The sequence below is a fragment of the Sinohyriopsis cumingii genome, chromosome 5 (genome assembly GCF_028554795.1).
Source record: "Sinohyriopsis cumingii isolate HCF-2022 chromosome 5, ASM2855479v2, whole genome shotgun sequence".
Lineage (NCBI taxonomy): Eukaryota > Metazoa > Mollusca > Bivalvia > Unionida > Unionidae > Sinohyriopsis > Sinohyriopsis cumingii.
In genome coordinates this window covers 64,512,980-64,526,108 of record NC_142965.1, presented here as the reverse complement: position 1 = coordinate 64,526,108, position 13,129 = coordinate 64,512,980, and the positions used below count along the sequence as shown (strand labels likewise).

General features: G+C 34.9%; 2 protein-coding genes across 2 annotated transcripts in view; both read right to left on the bottom strand.

Moving 5' to 3' along the window:
- LOC149799324 (uncharacterized) overlaps positions 1–12,210 on the bottom strand; it is a 37,223-nt gene extending 25,013 nt beyond the window's left edge. The window contains exon 1 of the mRNA XM_089958633.1: positions 12,184–12,210. The gene's annotated coding sequence lies outside the window, so the exon portion shown is untranslated. The remainder of the gene's footprint in view (positions 1–12,183) is intronic.
- Positions 2,826–3,707, bottom strand: LOC149799325 (uncharacterized). The gene has a single exon (XM_089958181.1). The coding sequence runs from the start codon at positions 3,705–3,707 to the stop codon at positions 2,826–2,828; it is 882 nt and encodes a 293-aa protein (XP_089814307.1).
- Positions 12,211–13,129: the final 919 nt, after the last annotated feature.

Below are 13,129 nucleotides of genomic sequence, written 5' to 3'. Positions count from 1 at the left end.
CTTTGGCAAACACTCCCAAGCAGCCCCAGTTGAATCAAAGATTGTAAACAAACGTAAACGTAAGAGTAACGCTTGCCATATTTCCAGGACAGAACATATCCAAGAATATCATGCATATAAATCTCTCCACAGTCATTACACACTTCATTAGACTGATCTGTGTACTTTACCATACCGTTGCCTACCATAGAACCTGTTTCAAATTTGAACTGCTTAAAAGTTAAAAGCTAACCGTATAAATAATATTAATTTCTCAATGTTATTTTCACATGACATCCATCGATTAAAGAATGTGATAATACAGTAATACTATCAAATGATTCTGTTTGTATTTTCTCATGCGTAGAACGTGGGGTTTTAGAGTCAACTGGGCTCTCCATTGCCCTCATTAACATTATTGATGCTCATGATGCAATACTTGCAACAGGTAACAATTATATTATTTTTTCTTTCTTGATTATTTGCTGTGCAAAACCTGATGACCATTATATAGAATGAGAGTCAATAATATCACCTGATGAATACTGTGTTTTGAATCTGCTAAATATATTGCAAAAGAGCAGAGAAATTTTAATTGAAATGGAACAAATTGGGCGAGAAAATAATCTATGTCGGTGTTTGTACCGAGACAAGAAAATCCCAGTCGAAGGGTTGCATTTTTTCGGCCCCCTGGGCGGAGCCTCGTGGGCAGTCAAATGATGTAATCTCTTCACTGGGATTTCCTTGTCTCGGTCAAAACCCCAACACAGATTCTATTAATCTCAAATCATGAAGAGGATAAACGTTGAGATGGACTGCACAAATATCAAAATATAATAAGGTACCTCTACCTCGATTAAACATACACGAGTAATTAATAAAGTTTACCTAAAATACGGAAATGGCGTTGGGATACAGTGATTTGACTTCCATTTATTAACACCAGTCGATAAATAATTCTAAAACTAATTGACCTATTCACTGAAGCGTTCCTTCAGAAATTTCACTTGTGTAGATCGTACATATTCTTTAATTGTAAAGTTCCTCTGGGTTTCTGAAATATTTATTATTGTTACAATACATTAAGCAATTAATATTATTCGTATTATTAGCAGTAAACAATTCGCACTATAACTGATGAAAACTGCATGGATAATTTCCATTATCACAGAGCAACATGAATATAAGCCTTTCTCCAGAAATATTCCCTTTCGCTTTCCTTTCACTTAATTTCCTGTACGTGTGCAAGTATGAGCCACGTGACTGCGCTGCACTGGGGCAATACATCGAACATACGTTGATTGTCATTGAGGTTTTCTTTTCTGTTTTTATGTAACTCCTGCTTAAAGTCCTCCTGAATAATGAGATGATGATGTGTAGGTATACAATACGGTCTAACCAAATCTTCTTAGAGATCTCTCGTCTTCAGAGACTGCATGTATTCAGAGAGCACACAACTGTATTTTAGATTTGTTCCTTTAGATGTTTAAATAACATATATTAAATGACCTTTACTGCATAAACCACAATGTTTGGCCCCATATGTGGTCTCTTAAGAACTTTTAACTACAAGTTTTCATCTCCCTTTGGTTGTCTTCTTGATTGTTGATGTTTGTAGTGAAATTGTTATTGTTGCAACTCGAGCCTTAAGAAAGACATTCCAAAATTCTAATTTGAGAAAGAACATTTTAGACCTTCAGTGACATTTCAGCCTTAAGACGAAATATAAGGTAAAATTCTTCGTTATTAGGTTTATGAGAGTGCGGTTTTAGGTCTTCGCTCTTTACTTTTTTCTATATCAAGAAAACTAAACAAAGTCAAAATATCTCCTTCAGTGTTCAAAGATTGCAGTTTGGTTTCCGGAGAACTGATTTGTAATTTACATAGGATCTCACAATGAGTAAATCAAAACACAACAAATAATGGAAGCTAAGTGACAACGTAAGTTATCTGAAGCTAGAAAAGGTCAGTTTCTCATGATAAGGGTCCAAAAGTATAGACTTGATGCAAGCCGCATTCTCTCCAAAAATTAATTGTGAATTATGTATAGAACCTACGCGTTGTTACTAATTACAATGTAGTACGATGGACTTACCAGATCGTCTAGTTAGTTTCGTTTATGTCGCAGACTAAAATAAAAGTACTTACCTATATTGTTGCTTGTAAGAAGAGTCCAACATCAATCTGCATAATGTGCAGGTAGATCAGTGTCTATATTGTATTTCGCACTGATCATCCTAACAAACTGCGTAAAGAAATGTCTGCGCATTATGGTACGGTTTAGCTGGGTCCATAAGGGAAACAACCCTAAGAGTCACCTGACTCAAAACAAAGCTAATAATGGTGCTTTAAAAATATATCAATTTATCTCATACATTTATCCACAGCCATTTAAATAAATGGGCTAAATCACTTTAGAATATTCAAATCATGGATGTAGAGAAAACAGATGGAGTTAAATTTGGTGCATCATTGGAGAACGCGTAAAGGAACAGGTCTTCATTTCAATTATTTACGACAAAAGCATAATCCTGACATCCATCCAGACACATGACATGTTTGGTTGTGCCTCTTTAAAAATGCTATCACTATATCCTGCCCATTTCTTTCCAGGCTTTTCTATAACTAGGCTAAATCAGCGTTGTAAATTCAAATCATATATATACGGAAAACAGATGACAATAAATAGGTACGTGAAAATAGAAACACCCATAGCAAACAGTATGCAGAGAAAACGTTTTTTCTATTTCAGTTTTTTAGTTTGTTCACATGTTTCCATGTTTTGTCTTTTAGCTTCTATCCAGAGAAGCTATGTTGCATCGAAACACCTATAACCGATATCATTGTCAGCCTTCTTCGTTCTCATTCTTCAATGCATGTTTGATATGTTCTGGTATGTTCTCCATCTCCTTGGATTCCACTTTTACATGTTGCTCTGTCCAGAAAACAATTGTACAAACCCCAGGTGTCGTAAACACGATGTTTAGTCTGGTTCTGTTGACGTCTTTCAGAGTCTCCGGCACAACAGCAATGTTGTGTTTACTCTTACATTTATCAAGTATTACGGGCAGGTTTGTTATCCAGAAAACCCATATAATTTTATCATCTGCTTTTCTTCGGATGGCGACTGGAAGGTGTCCTTGTGGAAGCGATACTGTTGTTTTGACTTCAAAATTGTACACCCTTTTTAACTCGGAGACACATAGGGATGCTATGGCCTTATGCCAAGGTTTGACTCTGACTTCAGTGTTGACTTCCCATGTCATCGATTTCTCGAAGGTTTCGCCCGACGTTTTAGTGACGGAAAGCGATGGGCTGAATCCACCACCGAGTTTCGCAATCCCACCAAGGTCAATCTCCAGATTCATGGAGCCTTCCAGAGTGTAAGTATCATGGACTTCGACAGACGCCGATGAACGCGTCTCACGGGTAGCGGAAAATGTGTATTGTTGAGTAAGTGAAGTTTTATTTTCATAATCAGAGACATAAAGATTCACCTCTTGTTTTTTCTGAACTCCTGCTGTCGTTTCACGCCGTCGTTCAAATTGAGTTTTGTGTTCGAAGTGTAGGTACCCCCACCGGACGTCGACATAATGCTTCTTCTTTGAAATTAGGAGACTTCTACAGCATCCCCTATTCTCCCTGAATCTCTTCCAGGTATATTGCTCTACGCAGTTCTTAAGCTCAATCGGGTACAACTTCTGGTTACTGTCGCTTGACGAAGACATTGTGATCTGGGAAAGAAGATAAAAATTAGATTATAATAATTCTCGTAAAAGATTCGCATCAAATAAAGAAATCGACGAAAAGCATATGATAAAATTTAACTGGATTAATATAAATTTTTTATCGTTATTCGGAACTATAAAATCCTTTAGTAAATCAGTTGTACATTATGCATTCTGAGCATATTGATAGCTGGTACTGTATCATATTTAGGTCCTAAATACACAGTATTTTTAAGTTGCCAAAATTGAGAAATTATGCCGACAATCTTATGGAAATGTTGAATGACTGGAGGGTATTATTTAAAGAAAACTTAAGAGAAGTGCTGGCTCACTTGTTCATTTAAGTTGTTTGATACTGTGTGTGTGTGTGTTTCTCCTATGTACAATAATAAATGATCATTTCATAAATTCCAAATTCCTGCATTTCCAATATACAAAACTACTCCAGCACAGTTGTTTAATTGTTACCATCGCACATTTTAAAATATTACCATCTTTTCTTCGCAATACATAAAACGAGTTAGTATGTAGATATTCTAATTTGTTTTATTTAGTTTTTTACTGATATCCGCGCCATCGCTAATGCACACAAAGGTCATACACAGCTATCACAAAGGACATGAAAGACAATGAATGAAGCATCACTAGGACACATTATTGCTGTGTTACTGGGTGATTCATTTACATAGCATGTTACATAAATGTTTTTAATGTAAGTGTTCTCAAACTAGATGCACGCATGAAGTGATACAATACATCAAACATCTCTTTAAATGTTATCATGAAATCATTTTTCTTGATTAAATCGGTGCATGCTAGATTTAGTCTATGAGCGATACAATGTATTTGGATGTATAATGGTGAATACTTGCTCTGTATTTGTTTTCCAACACCTGTATGTTTGACTATCACTGCCGATGCTTCAACAGTATCCAGATTAATGCTTGTTACAATTCCAATGCCCATGTTATCATATATATGTGCAACAGACTTAAGAATAGTAGGGGAGCAACTCTTATCACTTGAAACATTGCACAACATTTTGATTATTGGTTTCAATGTTTGGCATATCAAGCACAAATAGTGAGCCTTTTAGCGAAGTGACGTCAGAACTATCATCAAGGATAATAGAAAATCCTAGAGGGGAATTAATGGCAGCATTAAAGTCATTTGTTAAAATGTGGACTATGGAATTCTACATCTCTGTAATGGTGCCCCAGCTTAAGTTTAACACAATTAACACAAAAAACATTCTTAATCTGTAGCTCGAGAACACCATTAATCGTGTTTACAAAGGCAGTTCAAATTTTGCAGTGAAAAGCACAGTGTTGAAAACGATTTTGTCTTCTTTAGTGACAATGAAAGGGTCATCATCATCATCAGGATCAGAAATCAGAGCAGCGTCTCCCATTTCTATATAACCCTAGTTTCAAATCATTTTAATCTTTCTCAAACGTTTCAATTTTATCTATGATTCATAAACACTGCTTTGTACGATGCCTTAATTACTAGTAGCATCTCAAGCAACATATTCTTTCGTATCTGTTTTAGACTTTTACACGTATGTCGTTTTCAACGTCAGCGTGTTTCTTTCACAACCTCAACGTGTTATATATTATTAAACTCAGTGAGTTAATTTCTTTCTCAACGTCAGCGTGTTATTTATTGTTCAACTTCAACGTGTACTTTCTTGTTCAACATCAACGTGTAATTTCTTGTTCAACTTTAGTGCGTAATTTCTTGTTCAGTTTCAGTGTGTAAAAATGTGTTCCTCAATCTCAGATTGTAAATTCCTTGCTCAATCATAGCGTGCTATTTCTTCCTCAATACACGCGTGTTATTTCTTATCAAATTCGCTGAACACATCATTTTATCGTTTTGATCTTGTCATTCAAACAGTTTGAAAATACTATACCCTTTCCTAACATCCAAAGTGGAATCTGTCTTTAATTGTGTTCATTGTACATATACAATTTATATTGCTTGTTGGCTTTGTTCTTGACAATATGGTATATATTTTTAATCTGTATTGTGCGATTGATCATTATCCACACCTGAGGCTAGGATTTGGGCCTAACTGACTAAAGTCTTGTTATTTTATAAAGAATATATCAATACCTAACTTTTACTATGATATTAGATTATATATTAATATATTAATTATCATGATTATTTGAAGGCAAACATGTTCACCTGTATCTAAATTCATGACACTAGTATTTACATGGGAGAAAACATTGTCTATCTGCCCCTTCCCATGTAGCTTGCTAAAATCTAAGTAAAGAGATCTGTCGTTGTTTACGAATGTGATGGAAAATTCCATTAATATGAGAATTTTTTGTATAAATGTTTCATTAGAATTACAAAGTTCTCATTAATTCGTTTCGGACTAAATCAATATTTTGGGAATATTGTGAATTCATTCAAGGACATTTTGGATTACATCATTGTGATACGTCAAGCCTGTTGGCACATTAGCATATTCAAAGCTTCTGGTACATCAACACTGTCAAGATTGGAATTCACTCAGAATGCCACTGGAATGTATTCGGAATACTCTATATTCTTGCCCGTGTGACATAACTTTAGGGACTATTTGGGATTTAATTCAAAATACTTTAAGTTCTTTAAATTTTCACTTTTTATTCTAGGGAAATAAATTATTTGTTGAAATCACAAAACTTGTTGGTTTTCATTATTTTTGTTACTTTGTTTAAGACTATAGAGTAGTAACACTGAATACCAATTAATTTACTTTAATATAATTTGTATTATCTTCTATCATATTCTTGTACAGAATCTACTAGATTGGCAAAAGGGTTATTATCGAGGTACGTCAGTTTTTGTTTCAATGTTTAATAGATCATAACGAGGACCATAAGAGACATTTATAAACTCATTACATATATGGTCTACTGAATTTCCTTGAAACATACTTAACAGGCTGACACTGTCGATCTGATACTGATCCTAAATCTATTTATACTAATCCTCTGCAATAGGTTTTAAAACACCATCAAAATCGTATAAACAAAGGCTGCGTGAGGAAACATTAATAGGTAAAGACTAGAGTAAACACGAATAACAGCCCTAACAGTAATTACTGGTGATTTCGTCGAGCAAAATATGTAATTTTGTCGGCTTAAAAACCTCAGTACTAAGTTGGAGTCAGAAGATGCCCGTATAGTTCCCTAGCTATTGAATCCTAACAATTTAGCATTGTAGCTGGTGATAGTCAATGTGTAATTGCTACTCGTAACAAGTCCCCGTGCATTCAGTGAAAGAAACTTGTAGTGTAAAGAAATGGGTAGTATCTATCAAAGCAAATAACAGTTAGACGTTATTTATGAAGTCCTTTGTATTTTCTTCAGTGTTGCAACTTCAATAATAGCATAGTGATTGTTCATGTGTAAATAGTCATAATGGTGGACGCCTTAGCACTTAATAAAAACCACTTTGAGTGATTTCGTTGTAGCGAAAATAACAGAACGGACATATTGCGTAAGTTTGTGTGTATGTGTGTGTGTGTGTGTGTGTGTGGTAAAGGGAGCTATAAAAAAACATGCTAATTTTCACTTGTTTACTCTCGCGAGCGTATACAGTGTATGTAGACTCTTTCTTGCATAAAATTAGGGTCATCACAAATTTAAATCTTTCCAAAGTTTAGGCAGAATGAAAACTTCGCAAAACGTAGACAATAAAATGTCAGATATAACAGACTTGATTTGATTCCAGTGTCACATAAAGTACAACGTTTTACGTAATTATGGACGTGTAAACATGTTAATATGTCAGTGGATCATTTTGTATCTCCGCTTTTTAAAGGTGAAGCTTAGTGTATATACCACCTTTATTATATAAGCTCATAGGACTGTGAATATTTTATTTTTGTTATGATGTAATTCATTGAACAGTAAAGCCTACATAGCGTCCCTTTACACGGTACTTTACCCTAAACTGAGTCGGGAGATTTCGTTTACATTACAGTGAGTCAGTTGAACAACAACTTGCTTAAATGAAAGTTTTATAATTCTTATTTTGTTCTTATTAACATGGTTGAGTCAGATTGACTACAGTTGAGTATATTTGCATATATCACAGAGTCAGAGATAGATTACATAGGTATTATAAATCTTAATACTTCCTTATTCCGTGGGAGACATTTGGTATGATTTATTTTATGAAACAATGGGTGTGTTTGGTTTCTGAAGAAATACAAACGAATCACGGATTGTTTATGTGTTTACTTCGTCACTTCTGTTTCAAATTTTTTTAATTTAAAAACACGTGCTTTTGGATTATATGCATTTGATTTGTAGTGGCTTGTTACATTTTAAATCGACCGGTATTTTTTTTTTTTTTTTTTTGGGGTGGGGGGGCATGAAACCATATTGTTTGGAACCGATGCATTAACATTTGAGTGGTAAGCTCAGCATCATACAACAAAAATACTCAAGTACACGATCAAAGGTCCTTTATGGAAAACAAAGGCTCCGACAATTGGTGTAAGTCACCAATTTGTATAAAGAAAATTCTAAATTCTGATGTATAGTTTCTTTCCTTCTTTCCTTTCTTCCCAAGAGCGCACACCTTTGCAAGTGTACGTGAAAAATTGGATACATTTCTTGTCTGGCGTATCGATTTCTGCTGCTTTGTGAGACAGACTTATTTTTATAGTAAACTTATATCATTTGCAGGTCCAGGAAGCTCGGCTAGTGGGTCTTTTTATAAATATAAACATGCAAACTGTCACAGTACTAAATTAACTATTCCAAGCCTCTTTACTATGGTCATCACCCACTTCATCCACTCAAAAATGACTTCTACCCCACGTTTGTTATCAAATTCAACAGTGACATATTCAACCTTAACTATCAAAATATTACATAAACTTCTCTGAGCCAGTTTACCATGGCCATCACCCACCTCATCCGAGCTTCCATAGCTCCTGTCCTACGTCTGTTACCAAATGTAAGAGTCATGTATTTGCTATAACTGTTCGCATTAGGCTCAACAGAGAGAAACAGCTTGCAAAGACCTTTCATGAACCGCATCTAAAACAAGGCTACGTACGTCCAGTAAAGCTATAGCGAAATACGTCACAGATGGAAGTTCCAGATGGTAAACCATAGCTGTTGTTTCTTTCACCAATAACGACCCTCTTCCACGCTATCTTAAGGACACATTTTGACGGTCATGTTATAAAGTTTGTCTAATTTCACATATTGCCACCATTCAAGTCTAAACGCAATAAAAGAACGACCATAGATGCAACACGTGCGGCCTTATCTGGCATACAGAGCATGGGTTTCTGGAAATGTTCAGCTTTCAATAAATATGTTTTATTCACAAATTACATTCAGCACTGTCCGAAAAAGACTTTTCTTTGTATTCCGATATTCTCCAGCCAAGTCCATTGCACTGAGTTCATACTATTACCCTTAGCTGGAAATTATGTGCAGGGTCCGAAAATTGTTTCCCTCTAAATAAACCTGCTCATCATAAGCCATCATGTGCAGCAAACGCCGGATCCGCTGCAAACAAACGTAATTTCCGCTCGAGCTTTCGAGGATTTGAACATTGTCACCGCGTTACATTTAGATTGCTATAGTGTGCTTTAAGCTTCTCTGTTCGCACCTGGGTGACGTATTACCCCATTTTCCATATCATTTGCCTTTCACTTACTTAGATGCTTTTTAAAATAATATGTTCATGATGTATTTTTTCTCCTGCTGCTGGTTTATGCTATCTTTCAATAGGTATTTCCTTTTCCAGATCAATGTTATATGTCAGTAAGTATTGCCTTTTCCACTTTTATACTATCTGTCAGTAAGTATTGCCTTTCAAGTTTTTATTTTATCTGTCAATAAGTATTGTCTTTTCCAAACGGCAGTATTGTCTTTATATGGTTTGGACTATTAATTCATGAAATAAGGGCTTTCTACCGGAGCATTGTATTATCTGCATTAACTACAATTGGTTTGTTTCCGTTTTGTACCATATGCTTCGCATCTCTTTGGCTAGTATATGTTCTGTTACTTATTAGCTCAAAAGCATATAATTCCACTTTTTCTTTTGTATATCTTAAGGATTTAGTTTTAGCAACTTAGAAATTATAGCAATTTTTCATTTTACATCTTCTGTTGTGTCCTCACAGCTTGCACGTTCATATTTACCTGGTTCTGGTCCAGTGTTTTTGCAGATAGTTTCTTTTAATTTGCAGTTTTCGATCGTGTTTTTAACCTTCCTTTCAGGCCCATATGTGAGTATACATATATAAATATATGCTAATTAACTAGCTAACGAACTAACTTGTGTAGTTTTACAATGCACGGATATTTGTCACTCAGACTACACTGACCGTATTGTTATATCGTACATGCCTTTCCTACAAAAGCGCTGGCCACGTTTGTGTTGTGTAAACGCTTAAATAAACCACGGACACAATTTTGACTTTAATATAACCATAACTGCTGAATCATAAAGTGTATGCAGACTTATTCTCCAAATTCCATGTTAAATTACATGATATCATTTCTGCCAGCGATCTACAAGTAATGAGTCAGTTGGGTAAATCTGAATAGCAGTATACTATGTAAACTAATAAACGTATATCATAAGATACTGAAATTTGTGTATTGGAGTAAAATGGATGATGCAACTTATTTCTTACCTGTACCAATCTGTAAATTAAAGAAACAGTTCAGATCTAATGTGCAATAGAAAATGTATACACTCTGTACTAAGACAAATAAAACAAACGTCAATTCAATATGTCATATACGAGTTAAACTTACCTCGAATGGAAATCAATCCTTAAGTACGCCTATTTACTCTCGCTCTATGAATCCTGTTTTCATGTATTGTATAAACCGCTCTGGTCTTCTGGTGTCAGGGAACATTTACTAGTTATTCGGAACTTATTGGCTTTTCAGGTCATGCTGTCCGGTGTGACTCTAATGGAAAATATTCAGATCAATATGCTCATCATTTATGTATAGTCCCTTTATGTAAGGTAGATAGACGGTTGGAATTTACAGGCGGGAACATAGTGCACTGTATAGACATGAAAGAGAGTGAGCGTGTTAGTCAAATATCTAGAAGACTATGATTTGAAAGAGAAAAAAAAATATTTGATCTAAACATAAAATATTATCATATATATCACATGTGTCAAACTTAAGGCCCGCGGGCCACATCAGGCCCGGCGTACAATTATATCCGGCCCGAGAGAGAATTTTAGGCAAAAATATTTTTAATGGCCCTGCGATATAAAGTGCAAATCAAATTCCCTATTAGCAGCCTTGCCAAACATCCAGCTCTGACAAATTGGCATAAGAGCGAAAATGGGTATGCCAATGATTTTTTATTATTAAAACTTTTTTTCTGTTTTAATTTATATTAATGTTTAAAAAAAGGTTTAATTTTCCGCTTATTGAATGTTTATCCTGTTCGGCCCGCAACGTTACGTGTGATTTGAGTTTTGGCCCGCTGAGCGATTGAGTTTGACACCCCTGATATATATGGTTCTGGTTTATTTAACAACAAAGATGGCACACGATTGGTACTTTCGTATTATTTTAAAGTTTTTTCTGTCATGGATCACATTATTTACTAATGACAGCACTCTTACCGGTATTATGTACTTGGAACCTAACGTGCCCTAATTTTCGACGTAGGTAACCACATACACTTGGTGGTAATATTACTTTTATGCATAAATGTCGACTGTAACAGGGAATACCAAATATAAATTTTTATTCTAACTTCGCTTGGGTTTTAAGTTTTCGTTACTCCTACTTCGTGATAAGTGAACTGTCATTGTAAAATGTTTTAATGAGTGTACTGTTTCAGACAATTGTATAGTTTTTTTTTCCTGACGCCGGGCTGTTGCAACACCAAACTGAGAACATAGAGTAAATGAGAGTGTGCTGTTTTTATTCTGTGTAAGCACATCTTGTGGGAGTGTTTCTTACCGATGGATTGATACACACTTTAAAATTAAAATCACATTTAATCCTGATACCGTTAGCTTCGCTTGCATATCATGCTAATTGTAAAGGTACAAATGACACATGATAATAACTATACCTTTAAATATGACTATAATGTGATATCAGACTGATGTGGTATACTGCCGTTAGACCAGAGAGAGAGAGAGAGAGAGAGAGAGAGAGAGATGACGATGATGATGATGATTGATGGAATATATAACGACCACAATGGTCAAACCCTTGGACACTTTTTTGTCTTAAAGTACTCTCTCAGTAAACGTTCTTAATCGAAGAGTATAGTTAACACAATCATTCCAATCAGGCCGGCAAGATAATGCTAGTCGTTGAAGGTACAGTTGTGATCACAGAAAATTGTTTACATGCTTAGTTTTTAATTCTTTTCGCCACCCAAACAACATTTAAAATTTTAAAATTGTCTCTAAATACTGCAGAGTTATATTTTTAGCTATTACAGTACTCACCTGATTTGTGCAATCCACAATCAGTTTCTTGCGGCCGCCATGAAGAAAGAAAATAGTCGCACATTTGTATTGTGGGAACTTTAGAGAGTCCTGCCCCTCTGGCACACTAACTAACTTAATTACTTTGTTAAGTCCTGCAGGTGTATGACCCATATAATATTAAGATCAAAACCTGATTGGCTGGCATGGCAAAGATCTGCGATAAAACGTATCGTGTTAACTAGTACAATACATGTTCATACATAGGCACTATTTTATTTCTTTAGTTTTTGGATGATGCCGCATATTGATCACATTTACACGTCATTTGGTTTCAAATCACCCATGAGGGTTATATTTGTACTTTTCTCAATGAATTCAGGGTAATTTCCAATCCCATTACATCATATTGTGGACTATTTGACAAGGATGAAAATCGTCTTTTTTTGCGCGAATAAAATAATTTACTCTTGTAAAACCACAAACTGCCGTGGAATGCCTTTGCAATATGGGTATCGAATATGCCTTTATGCCTAACTAAACTGCTTTGTATGGTTCTACATAATAGTTTATATTTTCATTTTAGACGCGTTCCTGTACCTTGAAATCAGCTGCACTCTGATGCTTGATAAAAACAATCCAACATATCCTTTATTGTTCTTGTTCCGGTATTCCTTTCTCGGGCAGGGAAAGAACGTTTGAAGAAATAGTTCTGAAATTATTTACGTAAATTTTAAATATTTTTGCAAAATGATTATTGAACGTCTTGAAATTTTAAAAGAAAGCACTCTTTGAGAAACACAGTGACGTAATTCTTATACTTTATTAAAGTCGGTTAGTTTTAAAGAAAAGATGTCTTTTGTAAAAAAGGGATACAATTCGTATATTATTTAAAACTTTTGATTGAATGTTGGTTATTTTCAAAGAAAAAGTATTGGAAAAATGGACACAATTCTGATATTTTAAA

What these genes read in the sequence shown, in the direction of transcription:
- LOC149799325 (XM_089958181.1), bottom strand. Translation starts at nt 3,707, where the DNA reads ATGTCTTCGTCAAGCGACAGTAACCAGAAGTTGTACCCGATTGAGCTT.